We start from the raw sequence: 12,576 nt of genomic DNA, 5'->3' as shown, positions 1-12,576 counted from the left end.
AGTTTATCCTCGCCTTTTGTCTTTGATTCCATGGGATGTCAGCATCACACCCCCTCTCTCTCCCCTCAGGAGAGCTGAGATATAGAATATAGAAATAAACTTCTATCTTTCCACCGCTCTCCCTGCACACACACACACACACAAAAGGAGTGACATCATTCTGTCAGCGGGAGAAAATAGCATGCTTTCCATTGACATCACTCCACATCCCGTTGCTAGGAGACAGGGGAGTCAACATTAGTTACTATGGCGACCGCACTTCACCTTCAAAGCTCCTGACCTTTTTGGTTGTCTGTGGCAGACTCGAATGTGTGTGTGTGCAAACCGTGGCCCCAGTGTTGTGTAACACGAGCATTCAAGGTCTTGTTGACTCACCCGCTGCAGTGTGGCGATTGTTAAAGTACATTCTAGATTAAAGGGCTGTCGAGACAATGCACGGGCAAAATGTCAGTGCAATGGAAATGTTCTACACGAGTGGAGTGATGAATGAAAAACAAAATCCACTGTCATGATTCCTGCGTAATGTAATAACGTCACCTGGAATGTACGTTCAACACTTCCTATGTTGAAGCTTAAAAGAACAACTGCTGGAGACGTGAATGAGTTGATATAGTATATTTATTTAGATATATATTTCCTCCTGTAAGAGACTGGCTCTTGTTTACCTGAGGACAGTGACTTTGAAAGAGGTCCAGCATCAGCAGGTGATTGTAAAATGAGCAACAATAACAACAAAAAAAAAAAACAGCACAGGTGAATACATGGATAGTTTGGCTGGTTCAGGATTGAGGAGCAAATATAGTACCATATCTGGTAAACTACTACATGCTGATGATAAAACTGTTAACCCAGCTAGATCACAGTGACTGGAGAACAGCCCCTTTTACAGTTAAACTACAGGAGCTGCAGATTCACATAAACAAAAAAAGATGCTGCAGACATTTTCCCAAAAAACAGGGTTGAAGTGGTCATGTAGATCTCACATCGCACAGTGTTACAGCGCTGTCCCAAGACAAGTGTTTCCTGACGCACAGAATTAACATGGTTTGTAATGAGTGGCAAGGAGAGTCAGTGGCTAAAAGTGTGGCTGAAGCGCTACTCCAATCTTGTTTCAATTTCTGTCCTTTTTTGGCACAATTGGAGCAGCTTTCTCAGCTGTCATTTGCTAATTGAGTTTAGCAGGCGCATCAATGCCAGTCCTCTAGAGAGGGACACAGGCAGAGGTGGGCATTACAGGGCTTTTTTGGATTAGGTTGAGTTCATGGCCAGTTTTCCACTCCAAGTCTGGTCCTCTATGCCACCCTGCACATCGAGGGGTAATGTTGTCCCAACAGGACATTCTTCCACCCCAGCACCACCCACGTTCTGCCTCTACCAGGCATCCCTTCATTCCCAGAAAGGGCACAAAGCTCATCTGCGTCTACAGATATAAGAGTCAGACCTTTTGATCTTGACGAGTTGGTGATTACGAGTGTTACCTCAGCGTAGCTGTGGGTAACCTTGGCCGGCGGTGTTTGAAGCTACCCTTTCCTAACAAAGACATTCTGGCGGGTTACTTTTTTAAAAATCACGTCTGCTTTTCTCACCTTTGGCTTTTATGTGCAAAAGTTATTTGAGCAAACATGGAATAACATAGTTTATGTTTCGAGACCTATACAATGACAACATCATCACACAAGGTATCTCTAAGGACTAACTGGGAAAGGTTCGTTTCCCATTGGTATAAAAAGGTAAATATACCCGATAAAAGGTAAACAATGGTACACATATATACCTGTATATTCCTTAGTAATTCTCTGGGAATTATATTGTCCTTTTATTTCCTCTCTAGAAACGACAAATGGAGACTGATTCATTCAAATAGTCCCATCAGTCTGACTACAGTGCTGATTTGAATATTGGTTAGAGTCAAGTCATCATATGTACAGGTGGTCTGTACTATGGCTCTGCTCCATCGTTTATGACACTGTTACCAAGGGTAACACAGCATACAATAAAACCAGTTTCAATGACATGGCAACAGTGTAACAAATACTAACAGCATTGTTTCATGACACATGTCCACGCTGAGGTTCTGAACAAACGGCTACAATAAACACCACCAACATAAACTGGTAAAATGCACCGACAGCAAGCTCATACAAGGAGACATAAAAAGGGCAAGTGACGCACTACGTGTGGTGAATTCCTTGAATCCAACACGGATACATGTAAATAACATTCCTGTTTTGATTCTTCAACAGAAAGGTAAGCTCTCTCCACTGAAGCCATGCATACCGTCAGGAAGTGAACTCATGACTCCCTTTCTAAGGCATGGAGCATCGGGTCCCTCAGAAGGATCCTCTTGCCCTCTGGACTGAACAGGCCAAGACAGCTGAGTCCTCAGTGTCCTTGCTGAGCGTTGATAGAAGCATATCATTGTCCAGTCAACCCTGTCTTCCATCCTCACTGCATCTTCCCATCCAGCACTTTACTTTTCTCATCCCCGCCGGCAGCCATGGACTTCCAGTATCGATGGCAGGACAGCTCCAGCAGCTCCAGCCCTCCAATAAGCTTCTGCTGGGCCATGAACACTCCAATCATGACCAGGCAGTAGAGCCTGAACGGAGCCCACAGCCACAGGCCGGTGAAACACAGAGCTATGAAGCTGCTCCAGTACAGCAGCGAGGCGGCTTTGATCAGAGTCACTCGCAGCTCCGTCTTACAAGGCGGCACGCGTGCGACACCTTCCCTATCAAAGCCGCGGGGCTGGGCTGAGTAGAAGTCACGCAGACGGCTCTCCTTCTCGGCCCAGCGCTCTCGACACCAAGACTCCAGCTCAGCAGAGGGGGATGGCAGTGAAGCCACTGGGTAGCGGCGGACGTGGAAGTGGATCTCGCGGGGAAAGAGACCCAGGATGAGGTGGCGCTCTGTTTGCGGGATGTTCTTGGGGTATGCAACTGTAATGTCATGGACGGCATCCAGGTTGTCTCCTAGAAAAAGAGTTTAAATGATGAAAGCAATAATACCTGCTGATATAACAATCTAATAATCAAAACAGGACATTTAACTAGACTGAAAAAGTACAAAAAAGCCGTGTTAAATACTCAAACACTCAAATTAGCTTACAGTAAAGACATGGTGCTGTGGGGAGAATTAATTTTATCCCTTCTCCACATTCACACTGTTTTATGCACCCTTCAAAATCCCAGCTCTTAACTCCATTACACATGTACTTCTAATTATTCAGGGGCTTAGAGCTTCATTCCCTCTCTGCCTTCAAACCTACCATGAGCTCCATACCATCGTGGCTGATCTGCTGTACCCTTACAACACACGGATAGCGCTGAATGAAATATCAAGTGGACAGGATGACACCTGCCAGCGCCTGCTCCTGCAGAGCTCAGTTCTACCATTGTAAAAATAGAGCTGAGAGGGGCACGGTGGACTTGGACAAAGGCAACATGCACAGCATGTCAGTCAGTGGTGCCCGGAGAGGGAAAGGAGAATTAGCTAAGTCTGATGACATCACACTGATTCATAACACCTGCTTGGAGAGTTAGTGCCATGCTCAGCACCCGGGGCAGGTGGGGGATGAGACGGCAGAGCCAGAGGTGGTATTTAAGAACTCTGGAGGAGTGCCAGAATTAGCTCATAGGGAAACATGAGAATCTCTGGGGTGCTGTAATGGCTGGCATTAGGATGAAACATAGGTCTGAGACTCTGAAGAATCACAGGTATGATCCCTCTCCCACAAACAACGTCAGTGGATTAACTATGATCACCGTGATGTCATCACCCCTTGGTTTTGCTGATAAAATATTTCCATCGTGATGACTTGGCAGTGTGTCCCACTTATTATCTGTGTGACCACATAATGCCCAGCACCAAAAACGCTGCTGTTTGACTGCCAGCTAACGATAACACTGTTATTATGTGCAGATCATTGTCATGCTTATTGTAGACATTTCATGATTTCACAAACGGCTGACGTGGATCACAGCTGACCTTTTCGTAGTCTGTCCACAATGAAGGTGAATCCAGTGCTGCGGGGATGCAGCACGTACTCGAATTTCGGCAGGTTGTTCTGGACAGCAAAAGCATCGCTCTTTGCTCTTGTGTTTTCTGGAAGAGATACAGATAAACTATAAACCTCTGGCAATTTCAATTAACAAATTACAAAGCATTAACTTGTAAATCATGTTTCATATGTTGGATGTGGAAACTGTGTTGACTGCGGAGTGATAAACTGTGGGTATATAAACATATTTTTGCAGGTAATGAGAGAGTCATATATATGTTTATTTTTCACCTGCATTAGACTGATCATGTTATTCTAATTTTATATTACAGTACAATTATTACATGCATTATTTTTACATCCAATGTAAGGTAATTTAAAGTAATTTTAATAACTTAACAAGCCAGCAGTATCTGTTGTCCATTTGGATTCATTCTGACTTTTAATTATCTCGTGTTATATGCCCAATATATGTAAGAAAGAAACCAGTATCAGAGTATTTTACATCAAAATCCCTGTCTTTTCTCTTTTTGTAAAACCAGGAAATATGTTTCAAATGTTCGATGACTCATCCTGCACTGTGTCCAGCGTTTACAAAAGTTCATCCAATCTGGCCACAGCAGCCTTTCAAAACCGCACTTAACTGCTTGTAGGTCATAATACGTACTAACTAATACAGTAATATGAAGAGAGAGAGGAAGAGATGTGTTTGGATATAAGTAGGCAAAACCTTTGTTCTTCATTTCCACAACAATGTGGCGGAGGTCTAATTTATTCATCTCTCCCTCACCCTCCTACTGATCCAACAGAGAGGTGTGTGTGTGTGGAGCTGACCATCCACTCAGCAGTGTACTCTGTGGTAGCTCCATATTGCATTAAACACTAAGCCCACCTGCTTTCAAGCAATCCGATCAGATGCAAAGGATGTGATTTAAATCCTTCTCCTAACTGCAAAGCTCTCAAATATTCTGTTTCACTGGGGAATACGTCACAGTACAGAAGTTAAATATGCTCTGACTTCCGTTTCATGAGGACTTAAACAGCTGCTTAATTAGTAGCTTTCAATGTAATTTCCACTCTGAAAAAAATCACTAAATGTACATAATTGTGAAAAACTACTTACTGCATATAAAGTATCTTTATTAAAAAATAAGATATTGGTTGACAAGAGATACTGAGATAAAGTATGCTATTATAAAAATAGCAGTTAAACAATCCTAATGTTGGTTACGGGATATGACCGCATTCACCAGTGACCCATTTGTAAAAACCACAGGGGGAAATAAACACAGGAAAGATGATTGTTTATTAACCAAACATTCCCCAGGAACTTGTTGCAGGGACATGTAAACTATATCATGACTCATCAGTCATATTATGTAACAAGGAGCTCCTTCAGACCCACTTGTAGGACAAAAGGGCCATGAACAGTCCTCTGTCAATCAGTCTGTGCTCATCCAGAGGGGGAAATCTGTGATTTTTCATTCTAATAAAATCTTTCATTCAATTCGCTCAAGCTCTACAAGCTTCAAAAGGGGTTATGGAAATGTCTATAAGGGCTTAAGAGCACTCTGGACCTGATGGAGATCTTAATGTATGGCAGGAGTAAAGCACAGGACAACTTCCGCATAAGACGTCAGAACATGCGGCATACGTCCCCTTGCTTGCATCAAATTAAGCCACGAGGTTTAAGAGGCTTAAATGCAGACATGTGTGCGCATTCAGCCACACACATGAACAGGCGCAAACACAACACCGAAAGTGAAACGATCCTTAAAGCCCTAAATCTGCCGGCCAATTATGATGTAACTTCACTGGACCCCCTCATGACATCATGATATGTACTGAGAAGTTAAGCTTCCCCCAGTAAAGCTACTCGGGACTTTGATTGGCTTAGCCGTGGTCTGAAAGGGCTTTAGACACTGGTGTCGCTGTTGCTCGGATTTAAAGATCAGAGCATTCCTGCAGAAATGACTGTGTGGGGTGTGTGTCAGGGGATTTCGCCATGCCTTATCACTTGGAAACTGTGTTTGCATAAGAGTGTCAGTGCAAAGGTGTTAGACAGGTGTAGGGGTATGCTGGGAGCTGGGAGCTGGTTGGTGGGTGGGTACTGTATTCTGGGAACGACAACTGAATTGCAGGCAAATTGAACGCGATGAATGGAAGGAATGTTGCATTGTTACTTTCTTACCGGTGAGGTCTGTGCCCTCTGGGAACAGGAGCAGCTGCAGGGGCTCTCTGATGTCACAGAAGTAGTCGAGCATGTTCTCCAAGTGCTTCTTGTCCGCTTCCCAACGACGCTGGATGAAGACGAAGCAGGCCACCTGCATTGCCCAGCCTGGAAAATACATACTACGTCTTTACATGTGTAATCGATTACGTCTCGTGCAACTGACTTTTCAAAGCAGAGAGAGCCTATGTTTCCCAAGTAAATCAAATGATATTGGGCTTTTTCCATCAGAGTACCTATGCTCTGAAACATATTATGTCAAGATATCATTACAGTCAAACCAGCATTTTCTAACAGGAAAAAAATGCACTTTCTTTGGTAATGTTAAAGTCCCAGTGAAACTGGAAGTGAGAGTGTTTTTAGCTCCTGTCCCAGTGAAACAGAATATTTCAGCTGTGTACAGTTACAAGAAGTAAAAGTGGGCGTGGCTTCCAGTTTAGCATGATGCAGAGCTACAGCGGAGTTTGTCGCTGAGAGGACTGTTGGCTCCACGCACACCTCCCTCGTTGTTAGATCAGGAGGACGACAAGGGAGAGATGACTGAATTCGACCTCCACCGCATTGTTTTGAAAAACAAAAGGTTTTGCCTACTGATTTCCAGACACACGTCTCTTCCTATCTCTCGCCATCTTGCCCTGTTAACTACAACCCACAAACAGTGAAGTGCAGTTGCAATATGACTGCTGTGGCTAGCTAGTCTCGTTTGATTGGGTGAAGTGTTGTAACTGCTCCTGAGCGCAGGATGAGTCATCAGCATTTTTAAACCCTTTTTCTGGTTTCTGGCATCTGGTTTTACAGAAAACAAAAGGATGGGGATTTTTATGTAAAAATACTCCAACACTGATTGATCTTTTGACGTATGTTTTGCATGTCACGAGAAATAAAGTAACACTGGGACACAGGATTAAAGCTGGGAAATGTATTCAATTTCATGATGACTCAGTTACCAGTTCATAAACCACACTTAGCTAAAACCTACACACTGTATGGTTAATTCAGATGCTGCGGCTTGTGGTGCTGTTGAACTGTACTGCGTTATACTGACAGGCGTTTCTAATGTTTTGTCAACCCCATTTATATCATAATGGCAGGCTAAATAAGGGCGAGTACACATGCCACGTTTTTGTGCTCTACAATCCATTGACGACAATGTAGATGTCCCAAGTGCCGTCCAAGCATTCCCAAGCGCCTATGTTTCTTTTTTAGGGAGCGACCGCTGCTTCCTGAGATAAACTACATTAAATTTCTGGGATGCAGCACCGCATGTCAAGTGACGAGGAACAACCATCACAGCAGGTAGTGTAAATATCAGTCCGTGGTAAATATGGCAGAGACGGTGATCATTTTAGTAAGGGGCAGACAATATTTTAGGCCTGATACACACTTAAAAAACAACACTTAGAGGAAGATGGGCTCCGAACTCGGGATTTTTAATAAGTAGGCTATGATACAGTGCAGGTTATGGTCCCTTAGCAATGTCAAGCCCAACCTACCTCCCATTTCTTTAAAGTTGGCACAGAGTAGGCACAAAAGTAGCACCCAGCACCTGACTTTGTTTTCCAAGTGGTAACAGAAACAGCATGTGCCCTTACGGATCATTTTCATGGCATTCTACTGCTCTGAATTTGCATTGTGCTGTTCCTCTTTTATATTTAGATGCAGCTGTCTCTCCTCCTCTAAAAGTGAACTGCATTGCAATGATGTAATGATGTTTCTGCAGAAGTGCTGTGCGAAGCACAGATTATATTATGGTATGCAAAGGTGTGCAAGTGTGTGTCTGTGTGTACACCAAAGAGGTGAGCACCCGCTGCATACCCACCAAAGCCAGGCACAGCCTTCAGGGCAGCCTTGAGGCAGATCTTCTCCAGACGCAGGTAGCTGTACCTGAGCAGACAGCACCAAAGGAACATCCAGTCCAGACGGGTACGGTGGTTCATGATGATCACACTTCGCTCCCCCGGAATGAAGCCATCACCTGTTATCACCACCTTCACCCCAAATACCAGCTCCAGTAACGACTGCAGAGGGGAGAGACACAGGGACGGAGAGAGGATGAAGAGGAAAGAAAGGAAAGGGGAGTGAGAGACAGCAAGATAGAGAGGTGGATGATCAAAGGGAGATTAGGATGATCATTGAAAAAGGATGTAGAGGAAGAGAGGAGGGGCTGGGAAGAGGAAAGGTGGTGAGATAAATTTTAAAGAGAGAGAAGCGTGAGAGGAAAATAAATAAATAATGCTGTCAATTCATGCGGTCACAGTAAACAAGATTTGCATAATTGTTCTCAAGAGCAATTTAAATAAATGAAGTTCACTCCTGATAAAAAATAAAATCTGATTACACAGAGGAGGCATAAATAAGGCTGAGATGACGCAGGCTATCGTGACTGTGTCAAACACAGGTAACGTAAGACCATCTGGCACGTACAGAAGTAGGCTAAGTTAAGGCTAAGCTGGTGTACACACCACAGGCAGGGTGAGCCAGATAGCGACGATGCGATCGGTGATCCAGCGGTACCAAGCAGGGGACAGCATCATGAGCGGCAAAACTGGACCCAGCATATAGATACTTCCAAAGAAGCTACCCAAAAACAGGGTCACCACGAAGTACAGGCCCCGCACCGACACAGCCATCTGCGGAGAGGTGAAGGAGACAAGATTAACCTGAATATAAATCAAAGCGTGAGCTGATGTTGCTGTACTAAGAATAAAAATGATGACATTTATGGAATTTATTCCACTCTGGAAAATATCTCAAGAGAAGCGACTCTGTAACATGAAACAAATGAGATTATCGACAGTCTCATCAATAGCACAGAGTGCTGTTCTGTTGTTCTTCGGACATATTTTCCCACAAACAGTGGAAAATCCAGGGCAGACATTCCTAGTGTGGAATGTAAATAGGGGAACCTTTCTGACTGTTGCTAACAAATTGTAGGTGCATGGTCACTAAATCAAATGTGGCTGTGGCTTCAAAAACAATTCAGTCTATACAGGGGCATAAAGTTTGAGCAACATAAAGAATTGGTGGTAAAATATCCCGCCTATGTTCACTGAAGCTTTCAAATCTTGGTAACAACTAAAATTTAACAGTGGCTGCATTACCATTTGCACAATTAAGTTCATATAACATGCTATAACCAGCTAGTGTAGGCAATACCATGAGACAATATGTATTACATGTTGCCATACCATTGTATTGTCCTGAACTGTGCTATTTTGCCACACTCTATTAGCTGTTCCTTCAAGATCTGTGGGTGTATTAGGCTAATGCAACCAATATTGAAGATTAAAAAGCAGGACAAAACACGGTATCTTCTCCATAACAGGGCTCAACATTAACTTTTAAAAATGGCTGGCAGGCCACCAACCAGGCATCAGCTTTCGGCTGCTGAAACTGAAAATATGGTTGCCATTTTTAGTCACCTTATATTCTGTGTAAGACACTACGCAGTTATACATCAGCTTAATTATAAAAATTAGACATAAAATAAAGTTTCAAGCTTTATTACAGTAACAAAACAAAATTCTTCTTATAGTTTGTGTTTCATATGAGCTTGAATTTTAAGCGCAACTTAATTTGCTTCGCTATTGTCTCTAAAACTGATGCCTGTGCACACGCAACGCATGTGCAACACTGTCTGATTCCAGTTCTGACTGTAAACTAGCTGTGGTCATTTAAATTTTAAAAAAGTGCTTGTGGTAACACTTCACAAAGGACTCCTGTCTCCACAATAAAATAAAAATGATCTACTTCTGTGGCAGGAGAGAGCACACCAGCACCTGAAGCTATGACTGTAATCATTGTGCCATGGAGCCCGATATGAGGAGTGGAACTAATGGAAAAAATTACATGATAACACACTATTGAGGCTGCAATTGAACTGATAAGCTTAAATTTGATCATGCTTTGATAAAGCCATTAAAGATTTGATTACATTCTTAGTTTGATAATTACCCTTTTGATTTATGGAGCCTGTACACTAATTATCAATCGCAGTTGTAAGCATTACTGTGCAGTTTTGAAAACAGCTGATGTAGTGACTGGTTTGAAATAGAAACACATATGTACGCCCCAGATAAATGGAAACCATTTACTGTACAAGCAGCACTGTTAAGCATGTTTGTAACAGTAGCTGCACCTTAGCCGAAATACCACATGGTCATTCGGTCCCTGAGGGAAGTGATCTGCGCCTGTAATCCTTGTGAAACTTAAAACCAAGTAATAGGACCTTCAATTGGCCATGACATATCAGATAAGTCTGCACATGCCTCGTCATTTCAGTGACATCAATGGTGACCACTTCAGCTTCCAGTGGTTATGTTACACTTGTGGAACATGTCCTTATACAGTACATACACACAGGTGTTTTCACTTATTTTGACTGATTAGACCTTGTCTCAGGACGGTGTGCTTTACTAGAATCTCTATCTCTCTTCTGTTCATTTTGCTACACCTGTTTTGTTATATCTTATTCATAAATGGACTTTGGTGTTATGTAATTTGTCCTAGTATGGCACCACCAAATCTGAGAAGAGGTCTAAGTTACCAGAGTGATTTTGATTACATATGTTGGTGCATAGGGCCTTTAAAAAAACATCCAAGTAGCTACTAAGCAAAGACATTTTTTGACTTTTCACTTAAATTCAATAGACTTATTTATCACTAAGGAAATTCTTGTGCCACAGAATGCCTCATGTACAGTGACACAAACTACAGTAACAACAATTAACATTCACAAACCAGTAACAACCAGATGAGTTCCCCGGGTCAGGGTCATACACTGGGCGCAGTTTAAAACAGTAGAGTATTAAATATCAGTCAAAAAATTCAAAATATACAAGATATAAAGAGTTTAAGGGGCAGTGTGGTGGTGTAGTGGTTAGCAAGAGGGTTCCTCTTTCGAACAGAGTTGTGCAGAGTTTGCATGTTCTCCCCATGTCAGCGTGGGTTTTCTCCAAGTACTCCAGCTTCCTCCCACAGTCCAAAGACATGCAGGTTAATTGGTGACTTTAAACTGTCCGTAGGTGTGAATGTGAGCGTGAATGGTTATCTGTCTCTATGTGTCAGCCCTGTGATAGTCTGGTGACCTGTCCAGGGTGTACCCTGCCTCTCGCCCAGTGTCAGCTGGGATAGGCTTGAGCACCCGCGCGAACCCTGACAGGATAAGCGGTTATGGAAATGAAATGGATGAACGAATGAGTTAAGTGCTTCAGTGCCTAATAGAGTAACAATATAAGTAAGATCAGTACAAGAAGTCACAACAGGAGAAGCGCACGTGAAAGTAATCAATTAATGACTGATAAATTCCATTTAGCTGCTTTGATTACAGAGAGCTGGGACTGTGCACACTGGCTCACTGTCACTCTCACTGAACACTTGAATACAACATTGTTCAAGCCATCGTTAGTGCAACTAATAACACCTGTGCTTTTTCTACTATGACAACTCAAAATGGCTGCTTTAAAAAAGGTTTAAATTGGCCTTAAGAAAATCAATTAAATGTCAAATGTTTTGATGTGCTGCACGTGCTACTTGCTGGTACACTTGTGATGAAGGGCTATGTTAATAAACTTGATTCGATAGTGAAAGTGTCTATTCATGTAAGTTGCATCTTGTGGTCTGAGTGACTATATAAATAAGAAGCAGCACACTGCTGACACACTGCATGCATGCTCAGAAAACCTTAACCTAAACACACAATAAGATTAACTAATCTTAAATTTAGCACTAGAGAAAGGCAATTACCAGCAAGTCCTCTGAGGTTGAGGTCAAAAGGGGAAATACACTGAGTCTTGATTTGATTAGACCCTGGCCTTGCTGACGCAGAGAGTCTAAGCTGATGCTAAAGGGGAGCCATTTCATCCAGCAGGTGTTTTCTTTGCTTATATGAACTGCGGCTCACACTTTCCACCTCAATTACTGTTATGATTGCACAAGCCTTTAGTTCAGACTACCTTCCCCCAACACTCCCATCATCTTGCCCTCGTTAACACCCTCTGCGGCACCATGACGCAGCAAGTCTCACGGCAGCAACCAAAGTGGCTGAAGGTGCATTTAAAAGATGTAAGTGTGTTCGCATGCATGATTATGCTGGCAATAAGGGTTTAAGGGTTGCTGGTTTTAACGACGGAAAATGTGAGGCACAAGAGAGGGGAGACAACAACGCTTGCTCAGCACAATTAGGCGGTGTCCCTGCACACAGAAAAAAACACACCCCTGGGTGGCTCCTGGAACAAGCAGATGAGCTCTATTCATACATACGGCAAAAAGGCCTGACACACCTGGAGTGGCGATGTGATAAGTGAACGGAATTATGGACATTAAAGTGTTAAATAAACATGTTTTT

General features: G+C 42.9%; 1 protein-coding gene across 2 annotated transcripts in view; it reads right to left on the bottom strand.

Moving 5' to 3' along the window:
* Positions 1-600: 600 nt before the first annotated feature.
* Positions 601-12,576, bottom strand: part of lclat1 (lysocardiolipin acyltransferase 1) — a 15,438-nt gene continuing 3,462 nt past the window's right edge. Inside the window, exons 2-6 of one of the 2 annotated variants that reach the window (XM_078175102.1) lie at positions 8,693-8,860; positions 8,050-8,394; positions 6,192-6,338; positions 3,988-4,104; positions 601-2,972 (exon numbers count right to left, since the gene is read on the bottom strand). In XM_078175102.1, the coding sequence (XP_078031228.1) occupies positions 2,446-2,972; positions 3,988-4,104; positions 6,192-6,338; positions 8,050-8,167 (909 nt within the window). In that variant the 5' untranslated portion in view covers positions 8,168-8,394; positions 8,693-8,860 and the 3' untranslated portion in view covers positions 601-2,445. The remainder of the gene's footprint in view (positions 2,973-3,987; positions 4,105-6,191; positions 6,339-8,049; positions 8,395-8,692; positions 8,861-12,576) is intronic. The other variant, XM_033642045.2, reaches the window with a different exon arrangement.

The sequence above is a fragment of the Epinephelus lanceolatus genome, chromosome 15 (genome assembly GCF_041903045.1).
Source record: "Epinephelus lanceolatus isolate andai-2023 chromosome 15, ASM4190304v1, whole genome shotgun sequence".
NCBI lineage: Eukaryota > Metazoa > Chordata > Actinopteri > Perciformes > Serranidae > Epinephelus > Epinephelus lanceolatus.
The sequence above is the reverse complement of the archived record's forward strand: the minus strand, read 5'-3'. Positions and strand labels throughout refer to the sequence as shown.